The 25,438-nt window shown below is 37.3% G+C and overlaps 1 protein-coding gene across 1 annotated transcript in view; it reads left to right on the top strand.

The window, feature by feature from the left end:
• SEMA3A (semaphorin 3A) overlaps positions 1-25,438 on the top strand; it is a 159,860-nt gene that overhangs the window by 78,108 nt on the left and 56,314 nt on the right. The window contains exon 4 of the mRNA XM_072147285.1: positions 472-591. Coding sequence (XP_072003386.1) covers positions 472-591 — 120 coding nt within the window. The remainder of the gene's footprint in view (positions 1-471; positions 592-25,438) is intronic.

Below are 25,438 nucleotides of genomic sequence, written 5' to 3'. Positions count from 1 at the left end.
CCTCCCTTGTCAGTACAGGTCAAGGGAGCCACTTGACCCTGCAAATGAAGGGGCTACAGCACTGCTTAGACGTTTTGTCCAGGGTGGGATTCCTGCAGTATAGTGCACATTGTGTTACATCACTAACTACAATTCTACAATCCAATGTATTACTGGATATAAAACTGCTGTGTACTGTTCCCTCTAAATTCAAAAGTGCCACACATTGTACCCTTTAAATATTGGGCCTTCTGAAGACCATACTTTACACTGTATTATTTTAAAAATGATCCTCAAAACATAATACTGTCAAAAAGATGTAGTAGTATACAGCTTCGTAGAGCTTTTCAATAGCTCCCTGCTCAGAAACAATACTGTATTCACTAATTACAATATTATTAGTAATAAATAATATTTTCATTATCATTTTTGCTTTAATTATTATGTTATAATTGTAGACTGCTAACAATTTCTTTCTTTTTCCTTCTACAGAAAGAATGTGCAAATTTCATTAAAGTGCTTAAGTCTTATAACCACACTCACTTGTATGCCTGTGGAACCGGAGCTTTTCACCCTGTCTGTACCTATATTGATATTGGCCACTATCCTGAGGTAAAATTATAACATTTGTTTTTCTAATATGTCAAGCTGCTGTAGACCATTAGCTAATTGTGTCATCGCCACTGCAGAGTCTAGTCTTGGTTCCAGCTGCCATCTTCTTATTGAAGCATAAGGAAATGATGTATGGACTGATATAAATACATAAACAGAGCCACTCCTGTACAAGTATACATTGTATACATTCAAAGCATATTTATGGAAACCATGAAAGCCATTATTCACTTATGTTCACTTAAACATGATGGTTTTCACCAAGAATGTAAAACTTTGCTACATAGTTTATTTAAACATTTTAGAATACATTTGTTGTGTCTTGAAATTCCTTATTGGAGATATTCAGTGCAATGTCATGTGGGTTCAATTTGGAAGATGAACAATATTAGTATAATTAGTTGCCAGGGTGGGTTTAGGAGGTATGGTGCCACCTTCATCACAATTTCTCATCTGAGAGCACAGACTAGATCTGAGAAGCTCTGACTATGATCGGTTGATACAGGTCACCATTAATCTTATAGAAAAAAATATATTCAATTGGAAATCATCCAAAGATGGATTAAGGAAAAAAAGCAGCCCTGGCATGAAATAAACCATACCAACTGAAATGAATGAATAGAACATGGAACATAGTTTTACTTTATCCTGACTTTCCACATAGGACTTGATCATTCACTCATCACCTTGTAATTCTGTCTGTCGATTGGCAGGAGCTCAAATTTTAATCATGAGCAGGGGAGGGAAATGCACAACGTATAGAGGGGCTGTGGTGGTACGCTCCTATATTTTATTAAAAGCAGGAATGAGATATGACCTGCGACTGTGAAGCCAATTTAACAATGTTTGGCAGATCAGTCCAGTTGAGATACCAGACTCTAAAACTCTGCATCTTTGGTAAATACATGTATTGGCCGGGAGAGGATGTAAATTAGGCAATGCTATCAAAGACTGATGTGGCGGGAAAGATTTTTTTAATGGGACATGAGCTGTTTCATTATTTTCATGTTTAGGTTTGCTTATCTTGTATAATATCCAGTATAGAAAATTGATGGGGTACCCTGCCGTCTTTCCTAGTTTTATGTTGAACCTTGGTACCATTGAGTCATCTGGCAGTGGAATTGAAATAGTTTGGTGAACTATATGATTCAGTGTTCAATGCTTAAAATGGATCTATTCGCCCAAGGCAAAAAGGGCAAACACAAAAAAGCCCTACACACTCCTGCCCCAAAAGTTATTAACATATATAAAATGCCCCCCCCCCCCCCCACACACACACACATTTTTTTATAGGCTCCCAAAAAGATCATGTGCCTGCTTTCCAGGAAGTTCCATTCTTACTTCTTCACTGCAGCAAGCAGCAGGATGACTGAAGGAAGCAAGGGGCTTGATGTTACTGTGCTCCCTGATGCATTACTTTCAGTATGCTGGGCCCTTAGGCAGTGGCAAACACCACAGTGGGCAGTTGTTGCCATGCCGAATGAGATGCATCAGAAAGCCTTTCTCTGGCACAGGTAGCATAATCTTTGGGGATCTAATTTATGGAAGCAGTGAGTAAAAAATGTATTTCTACATAGTTATGGCACAACATAAAGCTTTATGTAAACTAAATCTTCCAGATTTGTTATTTCATGCAGAATACAAGTACTGTACTTAATAAAACATTAATGTCTGGAGAACGAATGGATTCTCTGTATGTAGAACTAATGGATTCTCTGTATTCTCATCGATATGAGGTTATTACATCCATATATACTGTATGTAGTAACCTTACATTTAGAACATATGCAAAATTTCTTATAGTACACAGACATGTTTGTAGAGTTTCTGACAGACTTGCAGTTGAGTGAAAGTGAATAAAAATAGTCAGGGATCAAAAAATACATGTGAAATAGCTGTGTTGCATAGGTTTTAAATTGATTCACTGTATTTATGTAAATCCAGCTGTTTTGACTAAAGTTGGTTATATTTCCCATATGCAACTTTTTTAAAAGTCTTTTTGGAAAAAGCTCTCCTGATCTCAGGTGGTGAATTTGGCAGGACAACCAACCTTTTTTGCATTTTTTACACCAGGCACCAGTGTTAGACTAACAGGCACAGATCCATTTAAAAACAAGGAAAATCCACCAAAGATAAGTAAGACTAAGAAACTAGACACAAAATGAACTACCAAAGATAGGAACTACCAAAGATCTACCAAAGATAGGTAAGACTAAGAAACTAGACACAAAATGAACTACCAATGATAGGAACTACCAAAGATCTACCAAAGATAGGTAAGACTAAGAAACTAGACACAAAATGAACTACCGATGATAGGAACTACCAAAGATCTACCAAAGATAGGTAAGACTAAGAAACTAGACACAAAATGAACTACCAATGATAGGAACTACCAAAGATCTACCAAAGATAAGTAAGACTAAGAAACTAGACACAAAAGAAACTAGAAAGAGAAATTATAACTCTCCCCCTTCGTTTTATGATCAGTATAAAAGATGAAATCAGTTCCTAATGTTTTATAGTAGATTTCAGGGTGTTTCACTTAGGCCTATGATCATTAACCACAAATTGGTTTTGCTATTTGATGGTAATTTCTACTAATAAACGAGCTGTATTAAATGCAAAACTAAATAACTTTTATTCTATAGTGCTTGTAAAAAGTTGTCAATATTCTTTGAATCCTGATGTTTCTTTCTTTATATTCGTGTGCTGTATATTTCTTGAATTGTATGAAGACATGATAGGTCTATTGCAAGTCCTTCTGGATATCCATGGACACATACCATTTTGTGACCAAATGACAACATGTTATTATGATAAATTGCTCAGTGGTTCACTTGACTTTTACATCCTTTTCCCCATCAGCTAAAGAGCACATAAGCCATAAAGTAAAACTTTGCCTCTTACAGAATATCTCCTCGGAATGTAGACTTTTGTGCTTTACCTGTCCCCTCAGGCCTCTAATCCATAGTAATAACCAACAGGAAATTCCTTCTCCAAAGTACAGTTTTTTCCTGACAGTGTTAGGAGAGGGTCACAATATATGGTGGTGAGGAGATTCGGGTTAATTGTTCTTCTCTTTTTTTTTTTAAATATAAGTTTTTATTGAATTTTTCTTTTATAATAACATTACATGTCAGACAAATATATACAGGAATGTACATAATATACTCTGTTCTTTACATTTGTTAGGTAGGTATAGGTACTTTGCCTGAGACATCTCTTGTGCTGACATAACCTTAATATGTGCAAACATTGTACATCTTCATTATTTATCTTATAAAGAACATGTAATTCTGAACGTGTGTATTCAAATGGTTTGTCTGTTTCCATACGATTTCTTGTGCTCTGACTTAACGCCATTCATTACACCTTTGGTTTCATTTTTGAGGTTAGACTTAACATAAAAAGTTGATATATAAACTAGAAAAAACAAGGTATAAAACAAGGTATAAAACAAATATAACTATAACTAGCAGGCACGCAATATCACTCTTTTGCTTCTTGGGGCCTCTATCCTCGAGAGTGTGTACCATTACATTCATATCGATAATATGCTGTTCTATTTCAGTATGTGAAAGGGAAGAAGAAGTGACACCCCTCTACCTTACATTGTTTCCCTTTTTTCCTTCTTACTCACTCAGGCCTCTGATTATGGGAGATAGGTTCGGGTGCATTATGATCCATGGACTCCACATTTCCTGGAAAGCTGGGATTCTTTTATTCCTCAACGCTAACAGCCTCTCAAAGGCGCAGTGTTCTGCTAGAATGCCGCTTAAGTGACTTATCTTAGGAGAGGAAGTAGATTTCCACTGTCTTGTTATTAAAAGTTTTGCTGACATGAGGAAATGGTTTATAAGTCTCCTGAACTTGAAATGGATTGTTCCTATATCTAAGCCCAAAAGAGCCAGTGCTGGATTCATTGTCACTTTCCTTTTGGTTACCCTAGAGCATAATTGAAATACCTCTTTCCAGTATGTTTTTAATACTGGACAGGACCAGAATATATGGAATATTGTTCCTTTTTCCTTCTGGCACCTCCAGCACCTGTCTGATGACTCGGGGTATATTTGTACCAGTCTTGCCGGGGTGAGGTACCATCTGGTGACACATTTCAGATGTACCTCCATCATGTTTGCATTAGCTGTGGCTTTTTTGACCCACATACTAGCTACTTTCCATTCCTGTGGAAGAATCTGTCTTCCCAGGTCTTCCTGCCATTTTAGTACTGGGCTGGATAAAGATTCGCTTACTTCGTTTTGGAATGTTTCATACAAATAGTGTGTATCTAATTTGGGGCTAGGTAGATCTGGTGTGAGCAAGTTTGCCAAGCCTAGAGGAATTTCTACTGATTGTTTTACCATACCTCTAACACAATGAGACACTTGAATGTATTTGAATATTTCTTTGTCTTCTAAACCATATTCTAAGTTTAATTGCCTGAAGGGCTTAATTCCATCTTGTCCATAGAGATCCGCAATGTAATTTATGCCCCTTTCTGTCCATGTTTTTAACGATATATTTGTTATCATAAATTCCAAAGCCCTCAGCGGAATTTTTATTTCTTTACTGGGGGAGTCCTTCTGTAGTACCTTGACCAAACTTTTCCAAACCTCTACTGAGGAGCTAATTGTGGGACCCCATTGTTCCTGAGTAAGATTACTCGGTTGTGCCACTTGTGCTATCAATAGGTGGTGTAATAGTCTGTCGCCCACCATATGTGCTTCAATTGTGGGCCAACTAGTATTGTGTTCCGGAGCGCACCATTTTTTTAGTTGTTGTGCTATTATTGCCCTGTGATAGTTCCTTATATTAGGGACTCCTAGACCTCCCTTTTCCCTTGTCATGTACAATGTGATAGCCGCTACCCTTGGTTTTCGGTTATTCCAAATGAAATTTAGCATCTGCTTTTGTAGTTGATTTAGTATTCTTTTGGGGATTGGAATTACCAGGGTACGTAGATAGTACAGTATTTTTGGGAGGATTAACATCTTATATAATACTGTGCGTCCCCACCATGATAATTCTTGTTTAGATAAGGATTCCAACTCCTTCTGGAGATCCCTAACAAGTGGTTCCAAATTGGTGGACGCTAAATTTTTGACGGGGCTACATAGCTTTATTCCCAGGTAAGGGATATGTGTCTTAACCCACTGAAACGGAAATTCCTTTCTTATATCGGATTCTAATTGAGGTGGGACATGAATTCCTAAAAGCTGCGATTTACTCTCATTTACTTTGTAGTAGGATATTTGGCTAAAGGCTTGTAAGGCCCTTTGAGTGGCTCTAAGTGATTCTGTGACAGAGGTCAATGTTAGGATCACATCGTCTGCAAACAGTCCAATCTTGTGCTGTCTCAGACCTGCATTTACCCCTCTTATATCTGGATCGCATCTAATCCATTCTGCCAGCGGCTCCATAACCATTACAAATATTAGTGGGGATAGGGGGCACCCCTGGCGTGTTCCATTTGTAATACTAAATGGAACCGACATAACCGAGTTTGCCATAACTGTCGCAGTCGGAGAAGTGTATAATGCCCGAATGGCATTCTTTATTGGACCCTCCAGTCCAAACTTGCTCATGACCGCGAAAGCATAGGTCCAATGGATCCTATCAAACGCCTTCTCCGCGTCCAGAGTGAGGAGCAGAGAAGGCGCTCGAGAGTCCTCCATTATTTTCATAATGTCTATAATCCTCCTGGTGCCATCCGGTGCCTGCCTTCCCTTGGTAAAACCCACTTGGTCGTTATGTATCAAGTCAGGGAGAACCTGCAGGAGTCTATTTGCAATGATCTTTGCGTATAGCTTTGTGTCACTATTTAATAGTGAGATGGGTCTGAAGTTTTGGGGCATTGTCGGTGGCTTCCCTGGCTTAGGTAACGTAATAATGGTGGCCTCAAGCATTTCTTGGGGCAAGGAACCCCCTTTCATTGCTGCATTGATGATTAATGTGAGATAAGGGATGAGAAGGTGTCCAAATGATGTATAGTATTCATTTGAGAATCCGTCAGGACCTGGGGCTTTGTGTTTTTTGAGTTGTTTTATGGTAGTGGCTATTTCTTCTGCAGATATTGGTTTATCTAGGGACTCCTTTTGGAGCTTTGTTAGTTTTGGGAGGTGGACCTTTTCTAAAAATGTATTAATTGCTTCCAAGGACGGTTGGGGGGTCTGTTGGTCCTCCTTCAAGTTATATAGAGACGAGTAATATGTACTAAATATATTGGCTATTTTTATGGGATGAGTTTCTTTGTGTTGTGTATCCTGCGGCTTTATCATATATGGAATAGTTGTTTTTGTTCTCTTGGGCTTAACCTTATTGGCCATTAGTTTGCTGGGTTTATTATGAGCCGTGTAATATGAGGCTTTAATCGACTGTAATTCCTTTTCATAATCCGATAGAAGAGAGGCTCTTAGGGCTTGTCGTGTTTCCGTAAGTTTTATATTATTATCTTGACTAGGGTCACTTTTTAGCTCATCTTCTATTTTTTGTAGGTCTTTTAGAAGTTCTTTTACTTTCTTATTTTTTTGTTTTTGGAATTGGTATCCCATCTGCATAAGCGTACCTCTTACTGCTACCTTATGAGCAAGCCAAAGGTTGAAGAGATCTACTCGTAAGTCTATATTATGTTGAAAATATTCTAGTATGGCTTGTGTAATTTTTTCCTTATATGAAGGAAGGGAATATATGAATGGAGTGTTTCTCCAGAACCATTGAGAAGGGAGATTGTTTGAAAATGTCAGCGTGGCATAAATGGGTGAATGGTCAGACCAAGTCGTAGTACCTATGCTCACCTCTAATATGTATATCAGTGCTCTACTGTCTGTTAGGCATAAGTCTATCCTTGAAAAAGACCTGTGTCTGTGCGAGTAAAATGAAAACTCTTTAGATGAGGCGTTTAAGCATCTGTAAGTGTCATAAAGAGCCTCTTTGCGAAGCCATTTGGTCAACGAGGGGAAGGGTAGCCTATTTTTTGCTGTTGTGTCCATGTCTGGGTCAGGGATTATATTAAAATCTCCGAACATTAGCAAGTTTCCCTTTTGGATCTTTCTTATTTTTTTTATAGTCTTGTTTAGAAATCTTATCTGTGACTTGTTAGGGGCATATATATTCACTAATGTGAACGGAACAGAATTGATAGTGCACACTATTGCTATGTATCTCCCTAGCTTATCACACTTAGCCTCTGAAACCTTCACCTCTAGGTCATCTCTGAATGCTACTAGAACCCCTGCTTTTTTAACCTCTGCGTTTGCCATGTAAATTTGGGGATATCTATTATTCTTAAATGTTAAATTACCCTTCATAAAATGGGTCTCTTGCAAACATATTATTTCCGCTCTCTCCCTTTTTGCGTCTTTCCATACAGATGCCCTCTTGAATGGGAAGTTTAGCCCCTTCACATTCATACTCATCACTTTAACTCCCATCTTTCCTCTTATCTAATGCCTCTGGTACTCTCCGGAAATTCCTTATTTTTACATATGCATGAGTAACAGCCTGCCTAGCCTTAATATTGAAATAACCTGTTAACAAATAACAAACACATAAAACTTTTCCAGTGAAAGCCGGGAAATGTGGCTCCTGCTGCTTCCACCACAACATATAGCTAAACATAACAGCAAATTGAAGGACAAATAGCATGTTACATTTTGCAGGAGATGGAATAACCTGCACCATATTGGGGGTATATAGTCCACCTGGTACCTCTCTTGGCCTGTTGGGGTTGCTTCAGTAAAGGACCTTGGACACCTTAGGCCGTTTGCCAGTCTTTTTCGATTGTAGATGGCTTCTTGGAAATCTTGTCATGTGTGGCTTCCTCAACATTTATCCCCCATGAGTTCAGCAGTTGGGGGCCATCCTCTGGATTGTTTAGAACATGTGTGGTGCCATCCCTTCGGATTAATAGCTTTGTGGGGAAACCCCACTTGTACAGGATCTTGTTGTTGCGCAGGGTGATGGTTGTTTGATAAAATTTCTTCCTTGTTTGGAGTGTTGCCTGCGATAGATCCGCAAAAATCTTAAGATTTTCATATGGTTCCTGAAGATGGTTCGCTTTTCTAGCATAAAGCATTAACGCTTCCTTCACATGGTAGTAGTGTATGCGGGTAATAACGTCCCTTGGAAGGTTCTCTGGAACCCCTTTTGGTTTAGGCAGTCTGTGGATTCTATCGAGGAGGCGTTCTGCTGGTGGTATAGATGGCAACACCGTTTGTAAAAGGGATGTAACATAGTCTCTTAATTCTGATGGGCCCACTGATTCAGGAATCCCTCTGATCTTCACATTGTTTCTCCTGCCCTTGTCTTCCATATCTGCCATTTTACTTTTTATTGCTTGCACTTCCTCCTCCAGAGTGTAGTGAGCTTCTATCAGCTCATTGTGTGAGCTTGTCACCTCTCCCATCTTGTTTTCCAGATGATCCACTCTGGCTCCTAGTTCTTCTATATTAGCCTGAGTTGTAGCCATCTTGGCTGAGAAGTCCTTCTGTAGGGAGTTACGAAATGCTAGTAGCATCATTCCTTTTATAAATGATTCCGATGCCGCTTGTTCTGTGGAAGGGAAATCTAATAGTGGGTCTGTGTCTGCAGCCAGATCCCCCTCTGCCTCCTCTCCTATTCCTGGGGTGGATGACAAACGTGGTCTTTGTTTATCAGGGCTGCAGCGTGGTGACTCACCCTGCCATGCGGTGGCGGCCGCCATCTTATGAATGCCTCCAGGCGATTCCTGGGGTATGTGATCACTCCTCGGCGACATCGGATCTCCGCTCCCCGATAAGCAGCTCTCCGGAGATTGCGGGGCTCCACTGACCTTTGACAGCGACTGCTCTGCGCTGCAACTCCCTGCTGGTGAGTTGGTCCCGCTGTGTGTTCCCGCGGCGCCATTTTGAGAGACATCTTGCCTGAGCGCTCTGGCAGAAAAGAAGTCCGTTAAGCGCCTCGGTCCCCCTTTCGCCCGTCTTTTCCTGGTCATCATAACGGGAAAGATAAATATAGCCGGTTTTGGGCTTTTCCTCGGTGTCCTTGGCTTCTGCTACTCAGTTGCTTAAGGCCCTCGAGACGGAGCTCAGCACGGCACGTCTGCCCTGATGCTCATCCAGGCCACGCCCCCAATTGTTCTTCTCTTTAAACACATGCACTATATTTCCTTTCAATTGATTAATTAGAAGTCAGTCCAAGAAGAAACATATTTCTACCACAGAAACGTTTTTCAGGATCGGGATGTTGTAAACAACTTCACTTATTACTTGGAGACAATCCTTATGTATATTGCAAAACTTCTAAGCCTGGTGGAATCGTTGTGATAGTTATGACTTGTATGGAGCATTTTACTTCATACTCATTATTATATCATTATTATGATAGAATCCTTTGCTAATACAGTATGATATACAACCAACAAATTCCTCAGGACTTTAGAAGCATTTTTACATTTTTAATAGATAATTTAAGCTTTTTAAAATTGTGTGGGGGATTCAGTAACATCCGTATAACTGTTCAAACCCTGAATTCCATCAAGAATTTATGAACAAAAAGCAACATTTATTGAAAGACATTCATATCATCATCTTATGAGACAGCATCATTACTCTCCAAACTCAGAATTTCATGTTGAATTTCTTGTGACTCCATCTCTCTTGGAACCATTGGCCCCAATCTCTCATGCTATAGCACTTTCCTTCAATGAGCGCTTCTTGTTAGCACCTCTTCAAGTAGCACAACTGTCAGTGATTTTATTCCATGAATGTTTCACTCATGTCACAACCTTTTGCAGTATATAAAAGATCTACCAATACTAAACTATGATGAGGTTGGGGGAGCTGTAGCGATGACTGTTACCAGGTCTTATTTTGAGGGGAGGCCTCATATTTCTAAGTTTGAAAAAAAATTTCACTAGGTCTTATTTTCGGGGTGACTTATTTTTTGGGAAACAGGGCAATTCCTAAATTCTTTATGCTTCTAAATGTATCCATTGTCCCACAGAAATATGCTCAATTTGAAAGTGGCCTAAAAATAGTTAGAATTTGACCTATAAAATAGCAGAATATTTATTTGGAAATTGTTTTAGGTTTATATATACTTTAATATAATTCTTCATTGACACACTAATCCTAAGTAAATGTTTTTATTCATTTTACTTAATATTACAGCCACAAATAATTTTTGTTGTATTACAAGTAACAAAAGGCCTGATTGCATGGATAGGTAGTTATTAGGGATTTTTCTTTGACATTGATCAAGTTTTCCAGTCATAGCAATAATTTTTTATGTGACAGATTAAAAAAAATCTTCTTAATATATTTCTCCAAGGTCCTGCTTAAATCATTACACAGCAATTAATCACTTGTTCTTTTCAGCTGTCATTTAGTGTATTCAGTTTTGCCCAAGCATATTTCATAATTATACATTAGTGTTTTTTCAATCTATTTGTGTCTAAGTGACAGATATACAAGTCAGTAATTATGTTGGAGCTGCTCTTTAAATGCCACTGTTCATGCTTTCACATGCAGCAAATAGAATTTTGAAAAGAGAGAGTAAATTTGTCTTTTTTCCTATCATATTGTGTGCAGGTATTTATTCATACAGGTTTCTTTTTATATGATTGGAAGATAAAACTAAATATGTCAGTTTTCTTAAAGAATAAATGCATAATTCCCCAGGGCTGTGATGATATACTTTTTTACATAAGGGAAGAAAAAAATTAAATATATGTTCTAAAATACTAAAATCTTTGAATACAAAATGTAGCAATTGTAGATTGGCAGAGGATTGTCCTGTTATGTGACATAAGAATGAAAACTAGAAATAAGGGGATCCGATGTTTCTGTTCGGTGAGTCTCACACGGCCCAGACATATTGCCTGATTGTTTTTTTTTTGGTGAAGAATCAACAAAATGGAACCAAATTTATTGGATATTTTCACATTTTTTGTAAAAAATAATAAACTGAAAAGTGGGGCATGCAATATTATTTGGCCCCCTTAAGTTAATATTTTGTAGCCCTACCTTTTGCTGCAATTACAGCTGCAAGTCGCTTGGGTATGTCTCTATCAGTTTTACAGATCAAGAGACTGAAATGCTTGCCCATTCTTCCTTGAAAAACAGCTCAAGTGAGGTTGGATGGAGAGCATTTGTAAGCAGCAGCTTTCAGCTCTTTCCACAGATTCTCAATTGGATTCAGGTCGGGATTTTGACACTTGGATATGGTTATTTGTGAACCTTTCCATTAGAGATTTTGTTTTATGTTTGGGATCATTGACTTGTTCGAAGATAAGTCTTTATCTCAGGTCTTTTGCAGACTCCAACAGGTTTTCTTCCACAATGGTCCTATATTTGGCTCCATCTTCCCATCTATTTTAACCATTTTCCCTATACTTGCTGAAGAAAAGCAGGCCCAAACCATAATGCTGCCACCTCCATGTTTGATAGTGGGGATGGTAATGAGCTGTGCTGCTTTTACTCCAAACATATCGTTTGGCATTGTGGCTAAAAAATTCAATTTCGGTTTCATCAGCCAGATCACCAGAGACTTTTTATGGATATCTTTGAGAAAAGGCTTTCTTCTTGCCACTTTTCCATAAAGCCAAGATTTGTGCAGTGTACAACTGATTTTTGTACTATGGACAGACTCTCCTACCTCAGCTGTAGATCTCTGCATCTCTGATCAGTCTATTTTGAGATGAATGTTTAGAGAGACAGCCGGATCTTGGTAGATTTGCAGTGATTTCATAATTGTTCTTTGTCAATATGATTGCTTGGGCAGTTCTCCGTGGGATACTTAAAGTTTGTAAAATCTTTTTGTATCCAAATCCGACTTTGAACTTCCTGGTGTGTTCCTTGGTCTTCATGGTGCTTTCTGTGCTTTAAATAAACCCCTGAGACTATCATAGAGAAGGTGTATTTATTCTGAGACTTGATTACACAAAGGTGGGTTATATTTATCATTATCAGTCATTTAGGACAACATTGGATCATTCAGATATATTCAATGAACTTCTGGAGTGAGTTTTCTGCACTGAAAGTAAAGGGTTAGAATAATATTGTACGACTCACTTTTCAGTTTAATATTTTTTATAAAAGTTTAAATTATCCAATAAATTTAATTACACTTCACAATTGTGTCCCACTTGTTGATTCTTCACCAAAAATTCCAATTTTATATCTTTATGTTAGAAGCCCGAAATGTGGAAAAAGGTAGAAATATTCAAACGGGCGAATACTTTTGGAAGGCACTGTATGTATTCAAAAACAAAAATGTTCTGCAAAAGTGCTAAGTTAAAAAGGTTTTTTCAGGAACTACAATAATAACCTGTTATCGTAATAACACACCATATTAACCATGGTCCAATGCCCAATGCACTTTCCTCTTTTCGAAAACACAATTGTGGTCACTTATTTTGTTCAAAATCTGCAACTGCTTCCGTGAAAATTCCCAAATATAAGAGTAAAAAAGATAAATACTTAAGATAAATGGCCTCCAAAGCATTTATAGAACAGTGCTTGCTATTGTACTTCAGCCCCAGGTATTCTGAATAAGACCGAGCTGCAATTGAGCAATGACGTCACAGGCTTGTGAATTAGTTCCAATTAGCTCCAATTAGTTGCATGCGTTATGACCTCACTAATTTAATATTGATGTCCTATGCTAAAAAAGGCGTATCCATATTCTAATACCAGAACACAGCTGACTTTAAAGGGCTCCTGTCACCACCTTTTACACCACTATTCTAAAAACACCCTCAATTAGGGCATGAAATGACCTTTTAGTGTACCCAGTTACTTACAAAATACCACTAATAATACCTAGTCACATGCAAATGAGCTGACTCGCCTTGCGTCACCTTGAGGCACAATGGAGGAAAGACGTTGATCTAGATACCCCTAACATGGGTTTTATAACACCCAATAACATTGACATGGCAAAGCAATTTAGGGTTTAGCAGTTCAGTGTATTGTAGAACCTGAGATACAATATTATATGTATAAATTGCATTGCACACTTTAACCCATAAGATATGGAGAATACGTGAAACTCAAAATCTACACATTTTAAAAGTAGTGAAAATATATCTTCACAACAATAAACACCTGCTTGTCTACATGCCTCTGCTCTGTTCTCTAAAATATATACCTTGCATTTAATATCATGACTATAAATAATGCAAACATGTGGAGAATAGACCTGTCAAAGGGAAAATAATAGAATAGGAATACCTCTGAGTAGTAAATCTCATCTTACATGGCCTTGCAGGGAGCTGGCGTGCATGGACAGGTGCATGTGAGAACAAGAACAATGTGCTAATCTTTTGCATTTTTGGAAGATGTAATTCTTCATTAATTCTTCTAGATAAAGACTGTATCTCCTTCGGAATAACACTGTTAGTAGCACAATTGGATATGGTGCAATGACATTAAAGTCGATGCAAAGAAGAACAGAGACAGTTACGCTAGGACTAATGACTTTCTTTGCAATCCAGAAGAACCGCTTGCTGAGTGTTTGATCAATACCGCACATAATCCAATTTTAGGCTGTGGTAGAGGCTCTGTGATTATAGTAGAATGGTTAGAGAATAAAGTTGCAGAGCATTCTTGCTGAGCATTGCCTCCATGCAGACTAAACTGGATGAAAGGTGTATCTTGTGACAACAAAGTGCTCTTTCAGTAATTAATTTGTAGGGATCTTTTTATTAGCTGTGTCCGACTGACACTTTGTATCCGGCGAAAAAGATTAAATTATGTCTATGAATCTGACAAATTGAAGTATATGTTATATCACTTTAGAGGGAAGTTGTTACTGAAATCAGCCAAGGACAGTATTTCCTTGATCCCTGCCCTAACTAGTTATATTAATCAAACCTTTTGAAGTTTATATCAAAAGCATATATTAGGCCAAATTTACACAAATGTATGCCATAGCCGGGCAAGCATACGTCTGGTGAGATGTATAGAACGGCTGTATGGCATACGGCTGTATGCACAGAGAAAGATAGGGCATGTCTAATGCATCTATAAAGAATTTACCATGAAATTGTATGTTCTGAATAGATAGTGTGTTTACCCTCAGAATTTAGGTCTTAGGACCTAAGTTTGGACATTTAATGAATGGAAAAACACAGTAATACTGACAAGAAAAATGACTTATGTATTCAGGTAATGTTGACTCTGAACTGGATAACCCCAGTATCAGGCAGTGTCACTTGGAGCCTCCTACTATCATTGGGAATTCCCTAAAGAATTAAGGTGCTCTTCTAAGTGTAATAGTATTACAGGTTATAGTTACCAGAGATCTGGAGAGAGGTTGCAGCAATTTGTTATGATTGACAGTTAGGGATTCATGTAGGTTTTTTTCCACTACAATGCAGAGAACTGGTTTCTAAGATATCTCAACTGGATTGTTACTTTCCTTTGGATCAACAATACAGGACATTATACATTACTGGATGGACATTGGCTATAATGTGTGGTCTATTACATGTGATAGGAAGCTTTCTTTCAGTTTGAAATCTGAAAGTCCAATATTATTCACGGCACATGTCCATATTTTCATCTCAGGAGGAATCTGGCTCCTATTTTCCATAAAGTTTGACCTTCATTCAAAGGGAAAACATTTGCTACAATGTACATTTAAAGACCACACAGTACAGCACATAACAGAAAACTTTGATTTATAACAGCAAAACTGGTCCTGGATACATGTGAGCTATCATGCATCTGCCAGTTAGACTATTTCAGACTTTTCTTCTCTGCATTGAAAGGAGAGATCCATTACAGAGAAACATTAACTAGTGGTAATTTTTACCATAAAAACAATATTTTTTTTTCTTCCAAAATTCCAGGATATCATTGTATTAATATAATGAAGTTACTTGGTGTTAACATGCTCTGAATGTATTCTTGTTGCAATGGTCTTTGCTTGTGACCACACCTGGGGCTATGCTGTACTTGAGCCTGTGATTGACAAGGTAGCTGCCTCTCTGAGCTTGGGGTGTGTTAAAGGTGCCAGTGATGGATGGCTGCACCAATTAGATTTTACTTTTCTTTGCTGTCATAATGAGCTTTGCATGTTCCTTTCTATTTCTTCTGGCTTTCCATTTGGTACCTCTCGGCCATCTTGTTTGTGACCCAGTTTGTTTGACCTTGTACATCTGTGATAGTTGTCTCTATATGTTTTGTATTTCCAACTGTTGCTATGCATTTACCTTTGTAGCGACTGCTGCCCAATTGTCACCTGTACTTTAGCACAGGGCTGGCAACTAGGTTGGGACAGATATTGTGGGCAGCTCCAGGCTAACACATTTCCCCCCCTGAAAAGGTGAAATAATCTGTATCTTGACATAAAGGAATCACTGTTTTTATAAGGAACTACTTTGTTTTGTCCTTGTTAAAATCAGGCTGTAGTAACGCAAGTAACCCCTAAAGCTACACTATTAATTCAGCCACATGTGTGTGATTATAGGAAATGAAAAAATATATTTTGTTCAAAACTGGAATATCATACACCATCAATATAAGGTACAAAAGTGGAATGATGTGTTATGGATTGACAGTGAGAACCCTTTCACCAGACTGCTTTTCACTTTATGTATATTATGGTTTCTTACTTCTACACTTAAAGTCAGATCATTTACAAATCTTTAGCTGCAATTGTTGGGAAAGGTGAGGATAGCACGTGAAACATATCAGGTTTGATAAAGCACTCAGGAAGCTGAGAATAACCTTGTTCCTGTGTGGTTTACTTTTTCAAATAGTCAAATAGAATGCATGGAAATAGTAAATACATAGCATATGTATTGTGTGAGTGAGTATGTTACCCCCAGCTCTACCTATCCAAAGTCCCTGACCCTAGGGGGAAATAAATTATTAATAGACTTACCTAATTTCATCAGATTTGTGTTAACTGTATTGTTCTTTACAGGTTGAAAATGAATTAATCCTGGTAATATATAGAAATGTGTTGGTGCTCTGGATTTAGAGTATGTGATCATAAAGTGCTAACTAAGTAAGGAAACTTCACACTTCTTAAAACAACATATACATAAAATATGAAGCAAAATACAATCATTGCTTCATTTTATCATTATCCTACCATTTAGAGTTCATTATGCAGAATTGTACATTATAATAGTTTTGTATCTTAAAATACAATCCTCTACACATAGCCATCTATCCACTTGGCTATATCTATCATTAGTAAGCAGCCAATGGGCAGTTTTCTTATAGGTTATCATATTTATAATACTAAAGCCTTGGCTTTAGCAGTGGTCTGATGACCCTACCAAAAGAAGGGGCTTGTAGTGATATTCAATAACACTAATAATAGTGATATATTAGATTAGATTTGATATATTTATCAAATGGCCATCTACTTATCCTCATCTTGCCTATGCTGGGTGTGATGACTGCTTGGATATTGTTTAGATTACTATAGAAGTGATTTAAGACAGCTGCACATACTAGGTTACCTACTGCAACAGTGAGTCAGTGGTCAACGGACCCTTGTTCTTGAGATTGGTGTGTATAACTGCCTCTTTTGGGCATAAATGTAACAAATATTTTGAATGTGTCAAGTTGAAGTTCATTGAAATTCTTAAAAACCTTAAAATTGTGAAGGAAAATAGTTAGGAGTCTTAAAGGGAACCTACCACCACAAATCTACCTATAAAGGTAGATTGGGTGGTAGGTGCATCAATGGGACGTGAGGATAGACCTTTTAAGGGCTAATCCTCACGTCCCCTCACTTTTTTGGTAACTTTTATTCCATATATATTTAAATTTACTTATGTGGCTACCGGGGCGTGGAGTAGCCGCATATGAGATTATATGAGGCGGCTACTCCACGCCCCGGTACCCACTTTACCCCTCCTACTCACCCATCTTCGGCGCGCAGCTCCGCGTAGCTGCGCGCCCTCGTCCGTTGACCCTGCCGTCTGCGCATGCGCAGAAGAGCAGGCCCGCGCCTGCGCGGTCACTGCTCCGAAACAGGCGCGGGCCTGCTCTTCTGCGCATGCGCAGACGGCAGGGTCGCCGGACGAGGGCGCGCAGCTACGCGGAGCTGCGCGCCGAAGATGGGTGAGTAGGAGGGGTAAAGTGGGTACCGGGGCGTGGAGTAGCCGCCTCATGTAATCTCATATGCGGCTACTCCACGCCCCGGTAGCCACATAAGTAAATTTAAATATATATGGAATAAAAGTTACCAAAAAAGTGAGGGGACGTGAGGATTAGCCCTTAAAAGGGCTATCCTCACGTCCCATTGATGCACCTACCACCCAATCTACCTTTATAGGTAGATTTGTGGTGGTAGGTGCCCTTTAAAGAAGTTAAGACTTGAGCTAATAACATGTAATACTATTTCTATTTATACTGTATATAACTTTTTAAAGAAAATAATATATCTTATATCCTTTACAATAAGAAATAGCAAGTGATAAATAAGAAATACGCTTGATTCAAATATCCATAAGTCTGGGTAGTATTTTGATTTATGATGTCTATGAGACTATAAACTCTTTTCATTCTGCTACTTTATTAGAAATCCCTTACTGTACTCAGTAAGCCTCAAATTCCTCCAGCCCTTAGCAATTCTTAGACCTGAACCTTCCCCTTTGGCAGTCTAGTATTTCCCTGTGGTTTACCATCAAAGTACTAGTAATGCCTATTGGTTTTATTTTTCTGGCTTCTCTGTGCCAGGAACCCTAAACAAGTCTAATAATATTGCATATTTAAATATACAAGAAGAAATGAAGTTGCTTCTAGTATTTTGTACTCAAAGAGGGAATCAACTGAGGCATAGAAAATCTTCACACCTTCAAGCTAATTTTATCCTATTTTCACACTTGTAAAGCCAACATCATGTAAATTTGTACAAAATATGCTATGCAAATGCAAGTGTTCCCCCAATACCTATAGTAATAATAATTTTATTGCAGTAAAAAAATCACATAAAGTGTTATCATTTCCATCTACTATGTTCAATGGCTAGTATTCAGACAAAATTAATATTTAAAAATTAAAAATATAAAAAAATAATCACCTAGATATTTAAGGAAATATATCACCTATAATATTTTACTAAATAAAATCAGACATATACTTATTTATTGTACAGTGGATTGGTGCCATACTATAACTGTAAAACTTCTATATTGATAGTGTATGTAGTTATATCCTACTATATCACATAGGATTATTAGCTTTCTTTGCCTATTACGATCTAAGTTTCTCAGCACAATACTGGCTTATACTCGAGTATAAAAAAACACGTAGTACTTACCTGCAACGTTCCTCTTCTCCTCATGGCTCCAGCTTCTTCTTCTCGCAGCTCTCGATCTGACCATGCACACACAATGATGCAGCACAAAGACGTGCCTCTGCCGGCTTTGGTGGCTCAGCTGGACATTTCATCATTGAGGGGACTCTTCTGTGGACATATTATCATTGAAGGGACTCTGCTGGTCATTTTATTAATAAGGGGAGGTTACTTTACATTTTATTAAATTGTAACTTCTGCATTTCCCACCCTAGGCTTATGCTCCAGTCAATATGTTTTTACAGTTTTTTTGTGGTAAAATTAGGGATCTCGGCTTATACTCGGGTCTTCTTTTACTTCAGTATATATGGTATATTTTCTCAAACAATAGATTGTAAAAAACATAATTTTTTTGCTAGAGACATAACTCTGATAGGTGTAGTGTTTATTAGAAGTGATCAGCTAGAAAATAACAGTTCATATCTAAAGCTTGTAATCCTGTTTGTGAACTGACCCATTTCTTTTGAACTGCAGCTCACATTACAGAACGGTTTGTTCAGCATTATTGGAATATGTTCAACAGTCTGAATAGGGAAATGAGATTTAGACTACTGATGAGTAATGTAAAGTATGTGAGTGTGGATATTTGGAATGAGACCATTTATACAGTCCAAAATGTGTTAAGAAAAATGAAACTAAAATATTTCAAATAACAATCATAAATGTTTTAATATGAGTTATTTATGATTCATCATTTTTATTGAAAAAATCTTGGTGGCTTCTCTTTCACTGCACAAGCAGTAAAGACATTCAATCATGTAAAAATATTAGTGAGGATGGAAATAACTGATGTAATCTTGGTGATGTTCATTTTAAATAGACTGTTTTAAATTACATTAAAAAGTACACTAAGTTTCACGAGAATTTATTGCTTGGTTCAAAGATTTGTTACAACATTCTTCAGGTACTGAAGCAAATCCAAATCTTTTATGCTTCACTTTGGACGGACCTTTTAAAATGGCAACTACTGGCTTATAGTGTAGACTTGAACTGTGTAAGCCATAGAGAGCAGAAGAAGATGAAACAAATCAGGGGCTTACTGAGTATATTTGATGGTGAGCTTTTGAGAATACTAGATCTTTTTGTCAGACATTATGTAATGCATGAAACAGAAATTGCATAGCAAGAAATCCTTTAAAACAAAAGAATGATATATACAAACATCTTATTCACAACAGGATGGTAATAAACAAACTAAAAACTGCTAAAATGTATCTGCTTGTGGCCTTCAAGGCAGAGATAGGGGCTCATAAAGCTGACATAGATATTATGAACACTTTGCAATGAATACTGGCTTATACTGTCAATTATCCCAGGGATAATTAAACAATTCATAAAAAAATTCTGGAACAAGGAGTTTTTCTTTAAAACCTGAATATTTCAAAAACATTGGCTAAACATCACACTAACACTCTTGTTGTGAAAGAAAATGTTTTACCGAATAGTAGCCTTTTTCTAACTGGCTATAAATGATGGAATATTGCCAAAATCTGGCATAAAACAACAAGCCAAAAAATGAGACATTTTTCAGTGTAAGCCATGAGCCTCTCCTTAACAAATACCTCAAAGTTCCATTTATTTTAAGTTTAGTTTTGACATAACATTTTGATGCCCCCCTTACTTGAGTATATCTGCCATCCAACCATACAGCCAGGTAATTCTATGTTGGGTCTTGCTTGGAATAGAATTGTGCGATAACCCACATCAGGAATGGACACATAGTATTGCAGGCTATAGCACTCCGTGGATGATCACACTCCTCTCTCTTCATGCTCTCCCTGCCCACTTAGTGTGGAGGTAGCATAAGTGGTGTAAATAGCATACATTGCCGTGCTTCAGGTACAAACCTTGATATTTTATGCATAGGGAAGTTGAAATGATTAGAGTATTATTCTCGATCTTTTATTCTCAAATGTATCCCTGTGCAGTGTTTCAGATGTAGAAACTAATTGGCCACAACAAATCACATTACAAGTTGCAGAGCAACGATATAAAACACTGTAGCTGGAAAACATGAAACTGTCTTCAAATATCCTACGTATCCATTCACAAGTTCCTCTTTCAATTATTGTGCATGCTAACAGAACAAGATTGTCTAGCAAGGATCTGGAATTCCTCATTCAAGGACGTATATTTTCCCAGGGAATCAGCTGTCAACCCAGGCTCCTACTAAACTTGTCATATCTGAACTTAAACTGATCTCACCTTTCAATGTAAAAGTCTTAAAAACAAATCTTTAGCTAACAAAAATATGGCATGTGTTTTATTTGTTTCCCTCTATTACATCCCACTTTGATAGAAAGCAGGAGAACAGTTAAAAGACTGTTATACAAAAAAAAATCATTCTGGCTAAAGTTCAGAGTGCGGTATGTGTATGTGTTTTCAACTACGTTGAAGATTGTGCAGATTCTGATGAAAAAACAAATAACTCATGACAAATCTGTAATAAACATGAAAATCTTTCATTTTGTTTTGATCAAAAAGAAAAATGTAGTAACCAGACATGGTTTGTTTTCTAAACTCATGGAGTATAATCATTATAGGGATTTTTTAAGCTTTCTCAGTTACTTCATTTCACCTTCCCTCCCTATGATGCTTACCTACCTGAATGCCATTACGTGACACAGCAACAGCAGAAACCTTAACACATTCTATGCAATTGATTAGTATATATTGCTTTTAAAGGTTGTATAGTTTAGGCTCTGTCTGGTGTATGTTTGGATACATTGAACACCATTGTGCACATCAAACACCAGTGATGTCTTTTGGCTTATAATGTGGTGTGGCAGGTTCTGGTGTCTATCATAAAATGTGTTGTATGCTATGCTAGTTTATTTGAGCCATCAAAAGGGACCGGATCTGGGATGGAGCCTTAGATAACTGCTGGCTATAGGACCTACTAGCTAATACATGACTTGGTGTACAGCCGCATGTGCTATGTCCGCAATGCAATTCCTTGTCTTTAATATGGTGGTTCAGATGAAGTTACTGACTTATGGCTAAGCACTTATTACAGCTGCTTTAACTTAACTGACTAAAACCTGACTTGGGAACTCAGATATTACATCACATTCTACACTGTGTTTTCTTTTACAAACACACATAAGACTAATACAATGTGCAAAATTTATGAGATTGTCTAATTTTCTTTGCTGTTCCCCACGAACAATGACTAAAAAGATTCTATTGCTTAAATTAAACATAAATGATTATAGTGAATCATTCAAGATTCCATTCTCTGAAGCTTTGCAGAATGTTTAAATTCAGGTCTGGATCTGATTGGTCCAAACCAAAACCAAAATTGTTCTGGGAATTTTATATAACTCCTTCTAGTCCTCTAAAACATAGACTATTTTAGAATAAAAGTTCCTATCTTATTTGTTGACTTTTATTAATGTTTAAATTAGGGTTAGGATAAGCATTAGGGTAAGGATTAGGTTTAAGGTTAGCTTTAGTTTCATCATTGGTTTGGGTTAAAAAAGATTTGGATTCAATTTGGTGCCAGAAAATCAGCAGTTAGACAAATAGAACATAGCTCATCTCTAATGGGAAACAAATATAGTTATCCTTTTAAAAAGTTTCCTAAATGTGGACAACTGTCTGTTGAACCACAGTCACCAACTGCATCAATTTAATCAAACATCCTGCACTGTGATCTGTAGAATGGAATGACCAGCCTGTACGGCACTGAATAAAACACACTTAAAAAAAATATAAATCCACATGTAAATGTATTAACCACCACACTATGTCCCACGAACAAGTGTCACGTGAACCCTTCACTCTCCTACACACAATTGTTTTTTGGAGGAACAGCGAATCTTTCATCGAATCATTTTCTGTTATTTTACATTTTAACATTTTTTAAAGTTCAAGTTTTATATTCACCGGTGGCATGATGTAGTTTCATATATATGTATTCTCAGTTACAACATGTCACCAGGATGATGAATGGAACACTCATTGTCTGCAGCACCTTTAACGCTGAGAAATAGCTTGCAGGACAGAGGTTAAATTGTCCATGTTTAGAAAGGATTAGAGGGCACGTTAAAAAGAGCAATGGGAGTCAAGAGTGTGGACTACATTATTAATGATTTATAGATCTTGGAATAAGGCAGATCCATAGAGATATTCAGCCTTTTAGGGATTTGCTATTGTATAGGTTTATGAGCTGCCACATTTACATTTCTTATTATTTTAAATTAACTTTTAACCTTTTTTAAACAGCACGTCTCAAGTACATTAGTGAATATTTGGCATCTAGGACAACAAACATTTTTCATTGGAGTGGAAATTTTTAACTTATCAACTGTATTTAGTTTGTTAAGCTTATGCAATGACCAAATTGTTCAGTTACCAGATTTGACCCCTAAGCTATTACAGTCAAATGGCGTTTCAGAAACTGGAGCTGTAAACCTAAATATATGCATTTCGTTTGTGTCTTTAGTCTAGCATTCTTTTACATGATGTGTTTTTGATTGAACCAACTTTTATTGTGTGGGTTTTAGCAGTATGTTAATAGATTTCTCCTTGATAAAAAATGCCCTGCGCAGTACTACTTAAAGCAATTGTAATGCCAATATAATTCATGGAACAAACTAGTTCTATTTTTTTTTAATACAACTTCATTTTGTACTGCTATACAAGCCTTACAAAAGTTGCAATTCCTGGCACAAAGGCAGGGATAGCAGCTTTTCCTGCACTTATACCACCTCCACATGAAGTGGGCCCTGTACCAACACATCAGCTCTAGCCTGTACCAGGTGCTAACTCAGGTGATAGCACATTCTTTACAAGAGGAAAGATCTGGCATTGAATTGAATTACAATGAATTGAATTACAATCAGCAATGTGCTAGCTCTAGATAAATCCCCTTATATATTTTTTTCTTGTTAACACCATTCAGATTGAATGGAGAAAATTTTACCTACTATGTAAATGTGAATTAAAAACAAGATTACTTCTCAGTGTCCTACTTTCTAGTAACCTATGTATTTTCAACTGATGTTATTAAAATACGTAATGTCTAAAGATGTACTAAATATACACAATACAGTTCCGTTTTGCACAGCGATGTAAACATGTAGCATGTCTTATGATGTTTTGTAAACCTATCAATTTCCCTTATCCTGCCCACTCTTTTGCCAGAAGATGAATGATACGTTATTTGTAGCCTAACATTCATTTAGAAATGCAGAGAGTACACAGGAGAATGGTAAGAATTTTTTTCTGTCACTGTTACCTGCTGTGCAAGGGATAGATCTAGCACAAAAATCTTATTCCACCTGTTGCTAAATAGAGACTCAAAGATGGCAGCTCTTTGAGGAATTCTTATTTTGTTTGCTCCCTTCTGAGCTCATTCGGTGTCTTACGTGTCAAACCTTATTAGGGATTCTAGGCTTCCAATGTGGAATATATCAGTGACAAGAAGCTGGCAATTGAGGATAAGGTACATTGACACATCAGCATAGCTATTGATAGTTTTGTAGAACTGCTAAATCTATAGACAAGGGAAGCCACTGATATTAGCCATACACTGTGGGGCTTAAAACACTGCACTGGAAAAGCCACTATCCACTCTAATAGTAAGTTATGAAAAAGCTGAGGAATCTTGTAATATATGGTATTACTCCTCCTAAAATACAGCCTGCGTAAAGTCTTTTTAAATTTTGTAATGTTTATTCTGTAAAATTCTGTAAATTTTATTCAGTAAAATTATGTAATGTAATAATGTTTAAGATTCTAATATAACAAAAACCTGTACAGGCAGTCCCCGGGTTACATACAAGATAGGGTCTGGAGGTTTGTTCTTAAGTTGAATTTGTATGTAAGTCGAAACTGTATATTTTATAATGGAAGTTCTAGACAATTTTTTTTCTTTTGCCCCAGTGACAATTGGAGTTTCAAAATTTTTGGTGTAATTGGACCAAGAATTATCAATAGAGCTTCAGTACAGACACCTTACAGCTGATCATTGCAGTCTGGGACTATAGTAAAGCATCCAGAGAGCTTCACCAGAGGTCACAGTGGGCAGAGGGGTCCGTCTGTAACTATGGGTTGTCTGTAAGTCGGGTGTCCTTAAGTAGGGGACCGCCTGTATATTCATTGTATTGTAAAGCCACAGCTTTGCTCAAGTTTCGTCTGGTGATTAGCAAGTCTGGTTTGTAATGACAACCACCAAAATTGTGTCTGTAATGCTCTGTTACACTGACACATTTGTTGGGGTTGTGCTTAACTGTAAAAGAATGCCTTAGGGGGAGCATTCTTACATGTCGTAGTGACACATCAGACATTTTTATTACCCAGCATCTGGGCCTTTTGACAATAATAACTGATAACTGCTTTCATCTACTCTTATATGCAGTTTATCTGCAGTGTTGATGCTAATTTGGTTGGCTATTGCCTATCTTTACTATGCTCCGTTTATTTTCACTTTTTTAAAAAAAAATTCAATTATTATTTGGAAAAAAAGATTATCTGGATATTTCTCTGATTAGGTTTTGGCCACATGTCAATCCTTTAGTTTCTGAGCCTCATATGC

The sequence above is a fragment of the Engystomops pustulosus genome, chromosome 4, assembly GCF_040894005.1.
Source record: "Engystomops pustulosus chromosome 4, aEngPut4.maternal, whole genome shotgun sequence".
NCBI lineage: Eukaryota > Metazoa > Chordata > Amphibia > Anura > Leptodactylidae > Engystomops > Engystomops pustulosus.
Note: the sequence above shows the minus strand (reverse complement) of the source record. Positions and strands in the feature narration are given on the sequence as shown.